The 19,546-nt window shown below is 43.6% G+C and overlaps 1 protein-coding gene across 4 annotated transcripts; it reads left to right on the top strand.

Annotated features, from left to right (window-relative positions):
* Positions 1–402: 402 nt before the first annotated feature.
* On the top strand, positions 403–18,472 carry ikzf2 (IKAROS family zinc finger 2). 4 transcript variants are annotated; one of them, XM_031559630.1, is made up of 8 exons: positions 403–1,752; positions 4,206–4,254; positions 8,360–8,464; positions 11,711–11,905; positions 13,130–13,297; positions 16,264–16,398; positions 16,583–16,714; positions 17,671–18,472. In XM_031559630.1, exons 1-8 carry the CDS (start codon positions 1,744–1,746, stop codon positions 18,408–18,410), a joined length of 1,533 nt encoding a protein of 510 aa, XP_031415490.1. In that variant the 5' UTR covers positions 403–1,743; the 3' UTR covers positions 18,411–18,472. The 4 variants fall into 4 exon arrangements, with proteins under 4 accessions (XP_031415490.1, XP_031415508.1, XP_012691766.2 ...); XM_031559648.2 differs by lacking the exon at positions 403–1,752 and adding an exon at positions 1,765–2,560; XM_012836312.3 differs by lacking the exon at positions 403–1,752 and having other exon boundaries at positions 2,570–4,254.
* Positions 18,473–19,546: the final 1,074 nt, after the last annotated feature.

Raw genomic sequence — 19,546 nt, forward strand, 5'->3', positions numbered from 1 at the left:
AGAAAATGTTCTTCATCGCAATAAGGTTTACAAAAGAACCCTCAGAATGGTTATTCTTTATTCGAGGACTGCATGTAGTAGAACCTTTAAGATATCTTAGATTAGATTGAAGTTAAAGATCCCAAGGCCTCAACGTTGCAACATTGCACACTATGCATAGTCTACATTGAATGCCCTTGATGCTGATGTGTGCAGGCTAAGCAATATACTGATGTATCTAGTTTATAACCTTAGCACCTTGTCTTTTAGTGCTGATATACTGTTTGGGACCAGGAGCATCATGCAACCTCTTTAGGGGGGTAGGCACCATCTTACCCATTTTCTTAAATACACATTAAAAATATGCAAACGCATGCATATAGCCTTCAGTTGACCATTATACGCTCAAAGAAAGCTTTGGCTGTTTCCATACACACGCACACAGACTACTATCAACAATATATTGGATTGTTAGTGAGTCAAAATGGAATGTTGCTAAGATAGTAGCTACCTAGCCCGTCCACACATAGGCTATTTAGCCTACTCCGAATGGTAAGAGATGAATAATTGCGGTCAACTAATGGCTGTCATAGTATCAGTATAGGCTAGATACACCTGACCAGCCCTCTTCTAGCAGCTGTGTCGTTATTTAGGTGTGCACTTTTATTCACCTAATTTATCCATAATATTGATCTTTATAAACTCTACCAAGCTGTCGGATAACGTAGAGAAAACACTTTTGTTGAACACAATTGTTACCTGCCCACTCATCTGCATGTCAGAACTATAACCTGCGCTGTGCCGTGCCGTGCCGAAGTCACTGACAGCTGCCTATGCCAGTGCTAGACACGTGAACTGCGGAGTTGTTAAGTTATGGGTCTGAGGGTACAAGACGTATGCATGAAAACCCATCCCTCTCAAGTAATTGTAACATTAGAACATATTAGCCACAATTCTATGTTTAAAATATTGCAGTTTTTTTATGATCATGTTCTGTTGGATGGACACGTGCCTACCCTGAGTCAATGAGCACGACATTGAACGCACTCTGTTGCATGAGTGAAGGCTACTATAATTTAATGTGTGGGCAAAAGTGTGATGACGTATCATCTCAAAAGGTCTTGTTTTATGAAATATTCTAATGTGGGTGTAATGCTCAGCATTACAATGATAAATAAGCACGAACACGACTGTAACAGCAACCTTTAAGTCCTGTAATCGATTGCCAACAGCAGACAGTAGCTCACGCCGAGGGATCCGTTTCTCTGCGTTATACCAAATTACCACAATAGCCCTCTGTCTGCACGTCTGCATGCTATGCATTCGATGCCTTCGCAGATGGAGGAAGTAAACGAAGGAATAACAGCAGCAGTAGAAAAATACGTTAAAGTTAGTCTTTATATGGCAGTCCTGACGAATGTGCAAAATGCTAATGTCTCTAGCTAAAGTGACGGCCGGTAAGGTTCCACCCCCAGCGATGAGGTAAAATAAAAATGCAAACAGTAAAACAAGAATTACAAGGCAATACAGCATTATCACCACAAACTAAATACTAGTAATGAGAAGGTTCGCAAAGTCTATAGCTGACTGCCTTAAGTAACCCTAAAGCACGTAAAACGGGACTGCAGCATTGTGTCTGCTTTTTACAGCCAAGTGCGTCGATAGATGACTTGCGCTCTCAAGTGACAGGAGGAGAAATGCTTGTCGGATCACTTGTTGCTACAGAAGGATTGCAGTGGTGGCTACAAAGTTGAGACTGCGGCAATGCGCATTGTGAGTACTAATCTTCCATTTTAACCCACAGCCCTTGCAATTCTTTATGTCTGCTGGAATTATTTGGATGATTTTGAAAGGAATAAATTGATAGTCTGCCATCTAATGGTAACTGGTCCATATTAATTTCGCCATATAGCGTACTAATAAAAATGTTAGGTCACTTAATTCTGATGTTGCATAAAATGGCTGTAGTTAGGGTAGGTTGTACATGATCGCTGAGCCATGGCATTGTGTCGACCTATGAACTAACTGATGAAATCCCAACTCCTCTCCTCTGCCGCAAATAGGCAGGTCTCCTCTGCTTTTGCCTAATTCCTAAGGAACCGGTGGATCCAGTTTATAATTTTTTCTTCCATTTTCCTAGATTGTTTCGGTAGTGTCGTCAACTGACCGTCTCGGGATCACGCTGCTGAGTTTCTTAAAGACGTTTTCTAAAGAGTAGGCTAGAATAAATCGAGGGCATTCTCTGTTGTAGCCCACACGCAACAGGTGTGGGGTCGTGTTTGAGGTGGAAAAGTTGATGGGCTAGCGCATAGGAAGTAACCAGACGTACTATAGGAGCAAACGTGCTCCTTAACTCGTTTTTGCCTACTTTTGGTGCAAGATCTCCTATCTCTCCTTGTAGAGAAGAAATTGAAACTCTCACGTCGTTCATATCCTCTGAACATTTCTTTAGAGGTGGAAGACACAGATATCTAGGATCGTACGAGGCATCCCTCGAGGTTTTCGCGCAATCATTTAACTCGAATTATTTCAGAAGAAGGGCAGCTCAACAATTAGCCCTTGTTTAGGGGACCCATACAAGGTAAAGGCAGTTAAACAGTTAATTTGACAACTCTGTCATCTGTTTGTCTCTTGAATATAATCGATCCAGCGATTCAGGCTCTGTTTCGTGCGAAGTGGATCTCTCTCTCTCTCTCCCTCTCTCTCTATTTGTCTCTAGATCTCTCTCTCTCTATGTGTATTGACAACTGTCTTCTGATTCTTGATCAAACGTAGGCCTACTGTTGTATGAATGCAGCGTTTGTATGGCCGATTAATAGCCAAACCTGCGTTTTCACATGTGTCCGATTATTGATTTATGCCGAAAGACATCATTGTAATATGCTTTAAAAATAAAGATTGGGTTTACATACGTAAGGTCGAGCTCTCTTCTAGCAATAGAACACAGCCGTCAGTCCTGTGAACTATCTGAACACAGCACGTGGATGTGCACTTTCGTCGTTTTGACAGGTGCCAGTATCAGTTTGATGTTGGTGACCAGTGTCCCTTTTCATTCATCTGTCATCAGCAATTGACTTTATAGGCTGCTGAACACCAAAATCAAATTATTACGTAGTGCTGTAAGTTCCTTAAACAGTTATATCCGTTGTGTACTGAATATTATATTGCAGACAGGAAGTCAGTTAACTTTAGTACAGCCAAATATAAGCAAGAGTGCTTTTGAGTTTGATTAATTTCTATGTAGTCCTTGCAATGCTGTTTTTCCCTACATACTAATATTGATCAAAATGTCTTCCAAAACAAAGCATGGTAGGATCTTCCATTATCTCACATTTAAAAAACACTTTCTTATATGTACAACATATTTACGCTGTAATGCACTTTTAGATGCAAGTGTGTTCGACCCAAGCAATTACATTTTCTATAAAAAAAACGAAGACCTTGAGGAAAATAACCTGTAACCCAATATCTATTTGCATTTACAGGATCAAAATAATAATTTAGTCAAATGTGATGTTACGGTACATCATTACTGCTGAATATAAAACACTCTAGGCCTGTAGGCCCAACCTGCTACTCCGCTGTGTTGGACTACTGCGGACGTCTCACTGTCGTTGGCCTAATAGAAATTCTTAATTTTAAAGAGCATCATTTTTCACAGCATCTGAAACTACCACAAGAGGAAACAAGATAATGTTTTTTTATATATAACCCTATCATGATTTGATTATATGTTACTTCTCTTACATTCTACACTTTTCTTTGAGGAACAAGGCACTTGACACATTTGACACAGTTCAGTTCAGCCAATAGCAGCTTATTCTGCTGGTGAAGTCTTGAGGTCAGATGGCATTGTCAAATGTGGGTACATGTAGTACCAACGTTTAATGAAATGTAAAAGACCATGTACGGGTCATAACCTGCACATGCAAGGTTTTATTACATGAACAATGGCAAGGGAAACAAGAACAGTTATAATGAAATTAACACATTATTTGGATATTAAATAAAGAGGAATCCACATTTTTCAGTCAAAAGTGGTTGACTGGTATGACACCATGATCATTGTTTGCAGTTCAACAACTTTGTTTTCATTGATCTGTGGAAGTGAGCATGCTGTTGGGTGTAGATGCTGTTGGTTGGGTAACATCAAATGCGGCCTCATTTTTAAGGGGCCCAGTTTCGCAAGTTCCACTCTAAAGGGATCTCTTCCTTTCTTCCCACAGTCCTGCCCTATGACTATGGAGACGGAGACATCAGATGGATATCTTGATAGTAAGTTCATATTTTCACGGTCGTGTCTTGTTCATTTCTTTTCCAGTTACACAAAAGTAAATTCTATTCTCATTTCATATGCAGTTTTATTTTTTCTCTTAAATTGCTCCAGTAGATGCATATCTTATGTCCTTGTTTAGAAGGAACTACAACACTTCCTTTTTCACCGTGCATCACTGGCATTAAAAAATACCCTTCAGATCTTGTCAAAGTACATTGTATGTTTGCATTGTAACTTTGAACTGGTTCCCATCTGATTCTTATACCTGACTCAGTATTCGATACCAAGGAGTTGTAATAGGTTAAGTGACAACCTAAGAGATAGACAATATTGTCTCAAGCCATAATCATGTCAAGTTGAAAATATTTAAAGCGGATTCACTGTATGAAACATGCTGTATGAACATGTGAGTGATTTTCTAACAGCAAAAATGCAGTCATTACAAACTGTAAAAAGTCGCTGGGCATACACTTACATTGTTTGATTACTGCAGTGTACTCTCCGACCATGTTCTCCTTTGATGGCAGTCATGGTTAGTAATGTGATGTGATTCTAATGCGTATTTACCCATGCATACTTTTCTGTGAGGAAAGGGTGGCTGAAATGGTTCTCTCCCTGTGATGTGGAGCTATATACGCACACTTATGCCTTCGCTGTTTCTGTTTCGATGCACATGCGGCACTTAATGATTGAATTTTGCTCTGTGACTAATCTGGTATACTGTATCATACATGAACTTGTTCCTCAAAATAGACTTTTTCAGTTAAGCTGTAAAAACGGATACATTATAAACCAACAACTTCAAATAGTGTAGTAGTAGTGTGTGCATAATGTGGAACATCTCGGTGCAGCTGAATGCCTTGCTGCACCACTGTGATAGGAGAAGAGACACAAGCTGCACTCCAATCCTGCAGAAAAGCAAATGACTGTAGTGTACTTTTGGCTTCCCTAGAGATTTCTTATCTGGATGGTGCTACAGTACCAGGTGCTTTGTGGTACCTTCCCAGCCGTGTGCTCCCCCACAAATTCCCTCAGATGGAACGTGCTGATAAAACGACTTTCATTTCAGAATTCTCGCAGGTGTCTTGGAATTAAATTATTTATTTATTCATTCATTTCATTTTGGAGAGCCCAAATATTTACAAACCCACACAGTTTTAATAACTTACAACTTACAACAATTACTCCTAATCACAGCACACTTAGCGATAGCTTAATATTACAGTTGGTCTAATGCATGTAATATAGTGTGTCTTGCTATGAAATTTTCTTTAAAATGTTCTTTAAACCTTACAGCATCTTGGAAGACATAGACATAGAAGATATGCAGTGAACACCTGACAGAAAAGATAAAAAAGAACTGATCACATATTTTGGTTGTCACGATGTGACCTGAATTCTTTCATGCATTATGTTCTTCAAGTTCCTATGGCCTTATACCTGTACGGTGAAATGAACCATATACCAGTGTGTCGTGCCAGACGAGGAATACTGACTTCTGTTCGAGCAGGTGGCCTGTGCCGGAGTTTGTTTGATATGGAGGGATAATCTGGAGGTGCAGGGCCTGACAGGAAAAACCTGATTTGTACTCTTAAATTGTGCATCTCCAACATGCCACAACCAATCGTTTGTCTTGTCAGGGAGAATCCTGTGAAAATCTATTTCCTTCTGTTAATAATCCAGCCATTATCACCACTCCATTTAGGTTTTTCCCCCCTCCTGCAAACCTGTCATTGTCAGGCAGCGAACATTTGTTAATGAATCTGAGAACTTCATAGTGAACTAAAACTCAGTGTCTGTAACAGGAAACATGGTTGAAGATTATGTGTATACATGGCTTTTAAAAAAAATGTGGTGTAGTGGTTTTCTGTCTCTATTTTGGCCACCAACGCATGGAAACAAGGGTTTCAAGTTGTATCCAGTGTCTGGCTGGTGTCCATATTGACTCAGTCCTGGAGCAGTGTGAATCATGTTGATTCTTACTCAGCAGTCTCCAGGGTCAGACCCACAGTCACTCCTGTAGTCTGCTGTGGGCCTACGGGTTCTCAGCCTGCATCAGCACGGGGGCAGGAGCTTTCTCAATATTATCCATATGTTGCACTTCACGTCCAGCCCTTATCAGAGCTTCATCAGTCAACTGGAGAAGAAAAAAGGCAAAACAACAGAGTAGGTGTAATTACTGAAACTCCACTGAGAGGAGGATTGAGAGAGCGCGCCAGATAGGAGCCCAGAGAGATAGGAGTGGAGGACCGGAGTGTAATGTACTGTCTGTTCTAAACAGACGTCTGTGTCTGAGTTTTCACTGTTTTCTGTCTGTATGGTTTTTTTTTTCCCCCCTTCTTTTCAAGCTTTTCTCTTTGTGCTTCTCACAAATGCTGCGGCTGTGCATTTTCTCTTTTGCAATATCAATGCAATTCATTTGAGTTTGAGTATGGGTGCTGAAGGGGGGGAGCAAGCGAGCGCGAGAGAGGGGGAGATAAAGGGCGAGAGAGTGAGAACATAAACTATAACACCTTCTACTGGGAATGAAAAAACAAAGACAGAAAGTATTTTAGTCTTGTTTCACCCGGCTATCGGAAACTGAAAAGTTCATCTGATTTGCTTGAGCCGTCAGGCTTGATGCAGTCCTATACGCTACCTCAGAGCCACGCTATGCCTCTGGCCTTACCTAAGGCACAGCGCTGTTATGGAAAATCCTCCCTTCCGCTGTCATTCAAATTGGCGACACCGCTAGTGTCCCGTTTCCAGGGGATGGCTGGTCACCTGAGATTTCCCTCAACCCCGGCTCAGTAACCGGACACGGGCTCTGGGATTGTGTCATTGACTGCGTCTCCTGGTGCACCTCACTCACTGGCTGACAGGCCCTGTCGCGCGCCACGAGTGCCCAGAAAGCCAACCTTTTTTGCTTGCTGCTGCTTAAATCTTTTTTTTGGCTTTATTCCGTTCTCAAAGCAACTGTGTCTGTGTTTTGCCCATATTCAACATTTAGGGTTGTAAGGTTGCATTCTCTTCGATTCACGCAATATGCAATCAACTAACTTTTGAAATTTGAAAAATCAGTAGCAGAAAAACTGTGACTGTCATCAGTACAGCGTGCTTGTAGAGACCTCCTGGAGTGCATACGTGTTCTGAGGAGAGACTCGCCACTACAGCAAGATCTGATTAGCTCTTACTGTCCCAAGCATTACTGGTACGTTTCACAACCTCTCAGCTGAAGTCTGCTGACCTCAAGAAATGGGTTTTCATTTCAGTGATGTGGGGACAGTAGACGGTTAGCATTGTAGTGTGATGGGGGGTTGGTGAGCATGGTGGGAGATGGGCCTGTTCTACATGTGATCCCATGGGATGTGAAACCTCCTTAGCTGGGGTATGCTGCTGTTGACAGGTGCTTTGTGTGGTTGGCTCCGAAGGGGTCAGATGGTAATGGGATAAGGGAGGAAGGGATTGCTCTCCCTGAGTGGACACAGCAGCACCAGATCATGTCCCTGCGTCGGGCGAGTGCTGAGAGACGAGGAAATCCAATCTGAATCGGGAGGATGTGGCCGAGAGCCTACTAGTCCAGCACTCAGGCTCGAGCATACGCCGCGACTGGAAGCTGTAGCATTGTGAAGCCACTTGTTTGATAGAAAATGATCCATTTGTGGTAGGGTGGTGGGTGGGGGATGTGCTGTCTTTATATTGTGTTTATATCGTTTGTATTGCACTCAAGGACATATTCAATAGCTTTGTTCTCTAGAATAATGTATCTCCCTCAAGTATCTCTCTCTCTTCCTCTCCCTCTCTCTGTATCTATCTATCTATCTATCTATCTACCACAGATCTCATGATCTGCTCTTCTTCCCCCTACTTCTTCTTTCTCTCTCTCTCTTTCTCACACACACACAGACACATTGACATTGAGATCATTTTTTTCTGATATTATTTTGCATCACATGCTGCGTATAAAACTGACATAACAAACTTGAGACTGCGAAAACCTGAGTCTTATAAATGTGTGCCTGCTGGCTTGAACAGTTCTGCCAGGAGAGTTGTGGCCATTACCTGTACACGATCAACCTGAAGTAAGTCGACGTCCTTGGAACTTTGTTGCTGTCTGTCTCCTAGGTAACGGAAACTGCTCTCCCAGGAAGGAGAACCCGAGAATGCTGGTGGACCTGCCAACCAGCACGCCGAATGGGCAACATTCCCAAAGTCCTGTGTCATCCACTGGTAAGTACTACTCCCTATGACTAAAACTGTCCCACACAATACCTAGATCTTCCTTAATCATATACACACACACCCACACACGCACACACACACACAGGCACACACACAACAGAAAACTGGCTGATGGTTTCGAGGACAGACATGTCATCATGAAGTAGCATACTGAGAAAAGGGAAGCTTTCTTGCCAGATAGATGTGGAAATCGGCCGCGATCTTGGAGGAGATTGTTGTCGTTGATAGGGTTCTTATTTGAACAGGTCACACAAGAGGTTGAGAAATGCAGTCCACTGTTTCAGTTTGAAAGATGACCAAGCTCTCTAGTGAGAAACCCAAGAGCACTTTATAGTCTGGGACATTTTGTCTGCTTGTTTTCTGTGTGGTGAACTGATCTGAAATAGAAGTGGCAGCAGTCTGGCTTTGGTTTGAACAGTAAGATGGGTATGAACCCAGATGTGTCATGACCTGTGACCAGTGCTGAACTTTCAGTTCACATAAATTTTCACAGAACTGTTGTTAGATGTACGCATATACTGTATGTATGTATGTATGTATGTATGTATGTTGGCACGTCTCATTTAAAATTTTTTTATAGATAGCATATGATCAGGACATGCCTTAATTTAGTGTAAAATGTCATTGTCTACGTGTCGTTAACCGACTTCTCACTCATGGTGAATGCAGTTGCTGGCTGCATGGCATCTTATACAACTTGGACTGGAAGACCAAAGGTCTACCTTGTTGTATTATATTCCACTTCTTTCAACCGCGAGGTCAAGCTTCTGATGAGTCAGTGAGTGCTTTCTCCTTCAGCTCCACGTTGTCACAATGCTCTCTGTGCTTTTGGTCGCCCACTTTGATCAAAAGAGGCAAAACAAGGACAAGGATTCTATGTGCTGTTGTCCTGGCAACCATTTCAGGTTCAATCAGCTGGGTCCACTGCAAACACTTTATATGCTGTATACCTTGTGGAAGAGGGAGATGACATATTAATGAAGAATTACCTCCTCGACATAAAGAAGTACACATGTCATTTGGAGGGAAAGGAAGATTTTATGAAACCTCTTTTTGTTAGCATTTGTCATCCAGGTTTGCTTTTAATAATGAAGTCATAACTCCATCCCATTTCATAAGCATAGATCAGGAAGAGAATCTGCACTAGCCTTTCTGGATGATGATTGTTGCTGACCTAACCAACCGGAGCAGCTTTGAGTGGCACTGTTGTTCCTTAGGTCAGAGCCGGACTGTCAGGTTTTCTTTCCCGGAGGGAATTGTAAAAGACAGGACTGACACTGACCCCCATGTGTAGAGGCTGACACCCTGATCAGGGAAGATTTCTGACATTTCTCTCATGCTGTGTGTCAAATGGAGCTTAGTCCGCCAGCAATCCCGCAGATTAGTGTGAAAATCCTGTCTCGAGAGCCGAGGGTGCAGGGAGGGAGCTGCAATCCTGGCTGTCGCTGTGTTTTATTGTCCCTTTCAGACTTTGCGGTATCTTTGCGGACAAAAGAAAATGCAAACAGGTTCATCTGGATGGTAAAGAGGGAGAAGATTGGCAGGTTCATAATGCATGCTGTGGTTTTACTGAGAAAAGGGTATTTCACTTGTACGATTTTGGAAATGGCAAAACGTACAAATTAAAGAGCAATATCAATCCATAACTCTGTAATACTTTGTAGCTACATAGTCTTTCCCAACCAGATGCATTTTCTATCAATGGTTTTCAAATCGGATCATGGAATAAGCATGAAATACTGAAAAACTATGAGCAATATATTTGACCAACTTGTATGCAGACATAGCAAGGCAATCAAGCTAAAATAAATATTATTATAGCATAGTCCTCATAGATTTGATGGTGGAGCAGTAAAGTTTGCTGTGCTGAGATTTCATTATTCTAAGGTTGGACCATTGTGTTTGAGGAAAGAAACCTGGCCAGGACTTGAAATGCCAAGTTATTTCCAACTTTGACCAAAAAACGGCTGAATTTCAGGAGCAGGAAGTCTGAGTTGGAGTTTTATACTCATCCGTATCAGATTCCTAAGTGTCATTAGCATAGCTAACCTGAAACAGAAACATGGCGATTTTAACCTTCATAATCCATTGGGCTATGAAGCGAATGGGCTGCAAGATGTGAAATTGCATCAAGACACAAGAACCTTGCACTGCATACACCATAGCCCACGCAAGGCTATAATTACAGCTGACAAGTTAGGCTGCTATGCTAAACTTTTTCTAAAGATGTTGGTTAACTGCACATGAATATGCAGCTGATAAGAAAACCTGGTGGTGCTAATCATATAATGATCTTACCAGTAACACCTGTCCATTTTATCCATAATTCAACAGAATAGCTTTTCAAATTTAGAAATAGTGTTTAGATATCCTGATCTTAAATCCGCTTAAAAGGTTAAATCAAGTGGATAGATATGCTTGTGTTCGGAGAGAGAGCTTTGACAGCCGTTCAGTGACAGCGGAGAACCCGAGAGCTCTGACGGCAGCACTCACATCTGTCAGCTCTTTGTGTTGTGTTGGCCTGTGCATTTCTGCCTGTCTGTTTGAGTGGGTGGTCTCACTGGAGGAACTGTGGAGTCTGTCTCAGACAGCCATGACCATGAACCCTCCTCTCGACCATCTCAGACGTCTGACGTTAATATGTTTTCAAGAAAAAAAGTACACGTTGCCTTCAAGCTGTTCTCTAATATGTCCAGTAAGCTGAGTGTCCTGGCCACAACGCCACTGCCGTTGGTTAAAAATAGATGTAGTAGACAATTATGACTACAGGTTATACAGGCTCAGGTATAAGTATGCCATGGTAATGTTGGTAATGTGACATCCTGTGTTTTATTTATATCCCATTAACAATCTTAATACTTCCCTGAAATGTAATTCCTAATTTGATTGAAGTTTGGCCTTTTACCACCAGTATTGAGAAATGACTTACTTAGTTTTGAGACAGGAAATAATTCATTCCCTAATAGATCTCTAGAGAAAAAGCTACTGCTCTCTGGAATTACAGGTCATGCCTTAAATTTTTTTTATTTTTGTCGCCGTTTTGTAATTTAAACACCTATGATCATTATTGAATGGAACATCACTTGTCAAATCGCCTTTTACGGGTAAGTGAGAAAAAATACAAAAGCACTTTAGCCAGGGGGTAGATGAGTCAGGTGTTAGATGTGTTTACTTAAATGTTCAGTTGATTATTTTCTCAACTTTTTTATACTTTTATGTCACATTCACTTATAGAACACACAATCAAGCAAGAGGGGGTGGGTGAGGAGGAGGAGGCGGAGAGGGGAGTCCCTGGCCCAGACGGGATGGCTCAAAGTGGAGAGGAGGGGTCTGGCCTGGAGGATCCCATAATTGACAGCCCAAACAATCTGCAGGACATGGGGAACACAACAGATGGTCCCAACGATACCTCAGCTGGTTTGTCTAATGGTAAGTTACTTTTCACAGTAGAGGAATCGACTGTGATGATTCAATGATTTCATTGTTAAATCATCACAACTGAATGACTATGAAATTCAAATAAGTGAGACAAGGTGACAGAAACACAATGCAAAATGTGACATAAGGGTGTTTTTCTAATTGATTTATGTGGTTTGTACTTTATTCTCTTTCCTGTTCCCGTATTCTGTCTTTCATCGTAAGTTTGGGTGCGGACACGGTAGCTGTTTTGTTGAGCACAATAGGTCAGGCCAGGAATCATTCTTAAGGAAAGTATCCTAGGAATCCCCCGCAACCTGTTCCCAAACCCTTTTCTGACGCTCTTGCTGTGCGCGTCACCATGCCCAGATCATATTTCACTTTTCCAAATGGCTTAGGAAAGAGACAAAGGTGTATCTGCCGCACGATCAGACAAACAACTCAAACCTGCCATAGGAACAGAAAGGATACAATGCACTGCAGTCGTCATACACAACTAGTCAGAGTATATATTGGCAAATACAGGAAAGCGCTGGAAATGGAAAAGAAAAACGTGTAGTGCCCTTGGACTGTTGGTGATCAGATAAACAGTTGAACAGGCACACCAGACTGTATGATTCACATTCATTTATGGCACCCACCAAACGGCCGACCACAGAAAAGCATCCAAGTTCAGACTACACACCACTCTTTTGTCAGGTGTCATGTACAGAAGCAAAGTGACCCAAGCCCTTGCTACGGGCTCTGCCTAACAGTGGAAACAGTCCATGTGGTAAGCCAGGCTCTGCAAATATACAGGCAGGCTGAGCGGAGAGCGATCTGTTACCTCCTCACCACACAGTAGACGCCTCCCTTTATTTGTGGCCCTCGCTCTCAACAGCTTATTTAGAAACAGCCCAGTGCACAGCACAGCGTGGCCGTGACAAGTCCCCGCCACCGGTAGATTGTATTTATTTATTGCAATCGTGGCGTGTAATGGAGAGGAGAGGCAGCGAGCTGGTTTCTCCTGAGTCCAGGCAGAGCAGAGAGGCTTTGAGGTTTCATAGAGCGACTGCGTCTGTGTCTCTGTCTCTGTCTCTGTCTCTGTCTGCGTCTCTGTCTCTGTCTCTGTCTCTGCCTCTGTCTCCGCCGTGTTGTGCGGTGCGTTGCGGTGCAGCAGGCCTGTGAGCGTGCGCGCTGACCGGCTCTGTTCTCACCTTAACGGCACCCCCCCCCTCAAAATCTCGTTGTCTGCAGGAGACAGACCCTTCTCGTGCAGCCAGTGTGGCGTGTCCTTCACGCAGAAGGGGAACCTGCTGAGGCACGTTAAGCTGCACACAGGCGAGAAGCCCTTCAAGTGCCCCTTCTGCAACTATGCCTGCCGCCGGCGCGACGCACTGACCGGACACCTGCGCACGCATTCAGGTCAGTCCCCTCCACCCTTTTATGGCCTCCGCTGCTCCTGTCAAGGTTGATAACTTATCAGCCACTTAGTAATAGTTATTATTAAGAACAATTAGGGTGACCTATGGTGTTTCTTTTTTGTGTGGAGAAGACCCCCCCCCCCCTCCACCCCTCACACCCCAGGCCCTGCTTACACTTCCTCTGTTCATGAAGGGGCTTTTGCAGACACCCTTAAGCGCTCTGTGGTTAGGCTACCTAGGACACGCTGTTCCTGTAGCCAGCTAGGCTCCACCGCTCCACCAAAGGAAATGCTTTCTCTGTCAACCAAAGGGAAATGTTGTCTTTGTGAAGAAGCGGCTGTGTCTGTCTAACCCACTTTTCGTATCAGTCCATCATCAGTGGTGTTGTCCCCAGTGTTTGAGATCCGGGTCACGTGATAGTCACTTCTGTCTGCCTCAGGTGGGGATCCTCTGCATTGTCACATATGGGCACTTACATTTTTTTATGGGGGGCCAGATAAGTGGATCTCCAGCGCTGTGTGTTTTTTGTTTTTATTTTTGCGTATTATATGTTATTTCCTGTTTGCTTGTGTTGCCTAGTGGCTTTGCCCTCAAATGGAGTGTCCAGTTATTCAGGTTAAGTGAAACCAGATGCAACTTTAATTTTAATTGTCCTTACGACATCGCTAAATTTACAGAGTACGTTGTCGTTCTTCACCTGCTTTGCTTCCTCAAGATACTTTTACCAGCCAAGCATGGCCGTTACAAGTTCCCTATTAGCGAAAAAGGAATAACTCCCGATAATGATGACGACGGCCATTACAAAACACTCAGAAATCTGCAAATGACTTGAGGCCTGTTCGAGAGAGTTGAAGAATACATTTGGGTGTATGTTTTCGTCTGTGTGTGTGCGTGTGTGTGTTTAAGGGGCAGCTTATTTATCCCTCAAGGTCATCTCTCCTCCATCCATGTGAATCTGTCTGCCTGAGCATGGAAGGACAGAACAGTCCTTTGACTATGTATGATACAGGGATTGATTCCTACATCTGAGAAATGATCTTCTGTATATGGCCCACAACAGCATCTTTACCTCTCAAGTTCCTGTCTGTTGGATACGGTTAAATGAGCCTTAATGCAACACTTGAGATATTTGCATGTTCAGGAATAGTAGTTCTAATACTAGATGTTGTCCTGGATTTTTACACACATGTGTGTATATGTGTGAGTGTGTGTCCATGTGTCTGTGCGTTTATGTTGCGTGGGTGTGTATGTTTGTGTATTTGAGGGGATGATGCCACCAATGACAGTTTGCAGGTGCAAAGACAGAGATCATTGGAGCAAACGCTTCTCTTTTTAGTGCGTTTATTTCCATTTGTGCTTTTCTGACTGTGGAGATGGAAATCACTTTTATACATGACATCAGCGTAGCAATATGATTCGTCATGGTGATTCAGTTACACTACTAGTCAGATCTCATTCCACCTCCTCATCAGAAATATGAAAGAGTTACCAAATGAGAATCATTAGTAATGGTTTCTTACACATTGGCTCTCCCTAAAGCTCAAAGTTTCCAATACACTTAACCACTGTTGTACCGCAGCCTTAGTCAATTCAAACATGGTCACTCCGTGCTGAGACATCACAACTTCAAGTGAGTCAGTAGACGTGCAATAACAAAAATAAATCAAGAGGACGGATGGAGGCCAATGGAGTTTTTAGCCTCTAAGTATTTACACTGAGGTTTTCTCATGTGTGCACAGTATTTTTAGCAGTCAAGGTGTTGTATTTTATTTTAGACTATCCAAAAGTACATTTATAGAAAAAAATATTATTTATTTTAAGTTAAAGGTTGACATTAAACATTAAACATTAAGTATTGAATATGTAGTGTAATGCAGGTTAGGGTTAGTGCTCTTCTGCTGCCTCATACATCCAGTGCCATCCACCTCACGTGCAGACGTTTGGGACTCCATTCTTTCTGGCAGAAAAGTTTGGCAAGGCTCACACGTGAAAGGTCACCTCTCTTAGTCTCACTTTCACCCTGTGCATCAGACTGAAAGTGCAACGGGCCTTTGAAGAGTGTGGCTGAAATGTATTTGGGTTTCTTCTCAGTTGGCACACTTTACAGGCAATCAGTACTCCCAGCTTGAGTAGTAATTTTAGTAAACCGGTCAGTGAAAGAATATTTTAAACGGTGGCAGTTTGATTCTCTAAAAGATATGTGAAGTTGTTTTGGCCTGTGTGTGTGAACAGTGGTTTTGTTTTAATGCGCTGGATGGTGTTTCTAGGTTTAATAATCTGGGATGGCTCAGGGGCAGATGAATGCCCAGCTCCCCTGGAACATTGTTACAGGAACCTGGGGTGACATTTTGTGTCCTCACTGCCTTTTCCTCCTCCTCTTCCTCCATCTCCTCCTCTTCTTCCTTTCATCTGCCCCCACTGGAAGTTGTCCTCCCCTGAGCAGCGCAGCATCGGCTCCCTGGAGGCTCTCTCCGTCTCCCTCCCTCGCCCCAGCAGTGTAGTCAGGCTGAGTAGAACTGAGATTGTGAATCACACACACCCCCAACACAAGCGCAAAACACTCTGCTATTTCTGTAGGGCGTTCGGAGTGATTTTCCGACCTCCACGGCTAGAGCAAGTAATGGCCCCATGGATGGCTCTGGCCAACGCAGTAGCGCGCTTCAGTGAGGAGTGCACAGGGCCAGCCCACATGGCAGCAAAGGGCTGCGTTCAATGATTGTTTTGCCGGGTGGGGGGATGGCACGGGTTTCAACACTTCAAACCCTAAAACATTGTGTATGTGTGTATTTTGTGTGGGGGTTCACACCTTTTCATTTTTTAGCACACTTTGCTCAAAGGTCTGAATCATTGTGAAAGTATATACCCACTCTCTGTGTAAGTGGGTAATGACACCCCCTTCAGAAGTGTGAATGGGTTGCTCGCAGTTTTTATTAACATTTGTTGTTATTGTCATCTTCTATGTACTAGTGGGTAAACCACACAAGTGCAACTACTGTGGCAGGAGCTACAAACAGCGCACGTCTTTGGAGGAACACAAGGAGCGCTGTCATAACTACCTGCAAAGTGTTGGCATGGATACCTCCAATGCTGGCCAGTACCCAGGTGTGTGGCAAACTTCCTGACCCATATATATCTTGTGTTGATGCAGTTAAGTTTCTAGAAAATTCCCCCTGATTATCACAATATGACATATATCCCACAAATCAGCCTTTCCCGCACATGGTAGGCATTGTTTTTGAATATGCTACAAGCTCATGAGCTCACGACTGCCTTCCTTGTGATTCAGGAGATGTATCTAAAGAGCCAAGGCCCAAGATGGAGCCATCCAACATTGTGTCCTTTGAGCGCCCGCCCGTCATAGAGAGGCTGCAGGGGAACGTGGGCAAGAGGAAGAGCACCATTCCACAGAAGTTTGTGGGTGAGTGACTGACCTTGGCTGCAGCAGCATTAGAACATGCCTATTCTGGCATTTGGTAACTTTTTATTAAGAAAGACTGTGAAGAACAGAAATATATTGCAGCATCAGCTTGGTTAAAGAAATAATAATAAAATGGTGTTAAATAAAAAAGATAAGGTTAGTGCAGTGGCATTTCAGTAAAGCATTATGAAGGCTGTAGCAATACAGTGTTGAGAGTATGAATACCATGAATTTTGGAGAAAAAAAAATGACTGCTATTAAATTGATTGTATTCCCTAAACTGCCTTTGGGTTTTACTTTGATTGGTGGCAAATATGAAATTTCTCTTTTAATGTCTCAGGTTGGATTTTTAATGTCTTGTTTTAATGTCTTGTTTACCAAGACTTTGTGTTCTTTGAAGAAACATTCAGTTTTTATTAAATCAGGAGGAAAGACAGAAAGTTGCAGCCGGTAGAAAAAAAAATGTTGTTTTCATTTTGTGGTTTTTGCACACCTGTAAGGTTGACATTGCAGTTACGGAATGGAGAGCAAAGTAGCTCACCGCATCCATGTTTTGTAGGGGTTAAAACCTTAACCTGGCTACCTTCCTCAAGTGGGGCTTTCCAACATTACATGTCACAAACCATCACATGAAATAACAAAGAGAGAAAAAGCACTGACAAATAATCTGCAAACTTGCTCGCTTTTTTCCACCAAGGTGTGGGTTAGGAATGGAAAGTTCTCTGAGGTTTCGCACATTTAATTTGTTCATTTCTCACATGTAAAATTCACATCCAATGATATCTGTATTAATGGCTTTGTTTATCGCAACACATTCTGGAAGCGTCTAGTCTAATGTGTGAAGTGTCTAGGTGTGAATTCGACATTGCTAGCAAATCCCATCAGCAATACTGCATAGAATTACTGTGATCCAAACCTGTTGTCATATGCTGATCCTCACTTTATTGTGTGTGCAGGTGAGAAGATGATGCGCTACTCGTACCAAGACATCAACTTTGACATGGGTATGAAGTATGAGAAGGAGGCTGAGCTAATGCAAGCACATATGATGGACCAGGCAATGAATGCCATGCCTTATCTGAGCTCTGATTCCCTGAGGCCCATGGTCCACCACCCACCTCTCTCCATGACCGAAGTGGGACCCATGGTGAACTCTCTCTTCCACCCTGTGTACCCACTGGGGCATCGCATAGATCGCTCCAGCAACCGGGAGCCCCCGCCACTGCCCCCACCTCCCCCAGAGTTCCCTCCCTCCACCAATGGAGCGATCTCCTTGGTCCGAGCCAAGAACCCCCAAGCAGGCCGGGAGGGTTCCCCCAGCAACAATGGGCGGGAGTCGGCGGACTCGGCCCAGAGCAGCCCTCGGGACAGGCATGCTGCCCAGGGCAACGCCGGCCCCAGGTCCAGAACCAGCCCTGGCTTTGCCAAGGGGGAGGAGGGCCGGCTGAGGGAGGCTGCGCTGGTGCGGCCGGGGGGCAGAGAGGCCGTGCGCGTCTTCAACCGGGAGGGCCACGAGCTGCGGGCCTTCCAGTGCGAGCACTGCCGCGTTCTCTTCCTCGACCACGTTATGTTCACCATCCACATGGGCTGCCACGGCTACAGAGACCCGCTCGAGTGCAACATCTGTGGCCACTACAGCAAGGACCGCTACGAGTTCTCCTCACACATCGTCCGCGGAGAGCACACCTTCCACTAGGGAGCTGAGGGCAGTCACACACACACACACACACACACACACACACACACACACACACACACAGACACTCACTCTCTCTCACACACACACACACACACACACACACACACACACACACACAGACACTCACTCTCTCTCACACACACACACACACACACACACACACACACACACACACACACACACACACACACACAGACACTCACTCTCTCTCACACACACACACACACACACACACACCTCCCTGGAGGAGGGGAGCCACTCGTGTGGCACAGGCAGCAACAGTAAACAAGTGAATGCAGGTGCAACAAGGGTTTCTCAGATGTATATGAAGGTTTGGGTCCAACATACATGTTTTCAGATTTATTATTTTAGGTGTCGAAAATTGGTGAAATTGAGACATGGTTATTACCAGATATACTTACGAAAAGCTTTGGGTCACGTAGAATTTTTGGGGGTCCTGGTGTGTCCTAGGTGTGATCCACCTAAAACTGAGCAGCTATTTGTTTTCACAATGTATGAAAATATCAATAGATTTTTACGATGCCTTGGTGATACTACCGGCATCATCCTGTTCCGCTTCATGTGCTTTTTGGCATTTCCAGTGCCTTGCTTTGATTTGCAGCTGAGCGGTACTTAAGACATGAGCCAGTCTACATCCAATGCTTTGCTTCTGATTACCTGTGAGTCCCCCCTGCGAGAGGCTTCATAGCTTAGTCTGCAGCCTTTTTTTCTTACCTCAGATCTAGTTCACGCATAGCTAATGTAGAAACCAGTGTTGAGTAAATCAGATACCACTCAACGGCATCACTCAGTTACAGAGATTACAGTAGGTACTCTGCTAACGTGAGTACAGTTATTGTAATGGATGGCATTATAACGCAGAGTTGACCACATAAAAGTGCATACTGCACTGTCTGCATTGAAACATCTGAATATATTGACGGGGGAAAATCATTCCAAAACTGGCTCTGTATCAGCGCCTTTGTGTGTGTCTTCCGCTGGGGTTTGTCATCCAGGTCTCCTCCTCTGTTTGACTTAACTATGGACCATGTGTGAACTCATTCTCATGCACTTTGTAAAGTGCAGCACTGTAACCTGCTTCAACTCTGTCTGTGTTTATTATTCTGTTGCAC

This window comes from Clupea harengus, chromosome 2 (genome assembly GCF_900700415.2).
Source record: "Clupea harengus chromosome 2, Ch_v2.0.2, whole genome shotgun sequence".
Lineage (NCBI taxonomy): Eukaryota > Metazoa > Chordata > Actinopteri > Clupeiformes > Clupeidae > Clupea > Clupea harengus.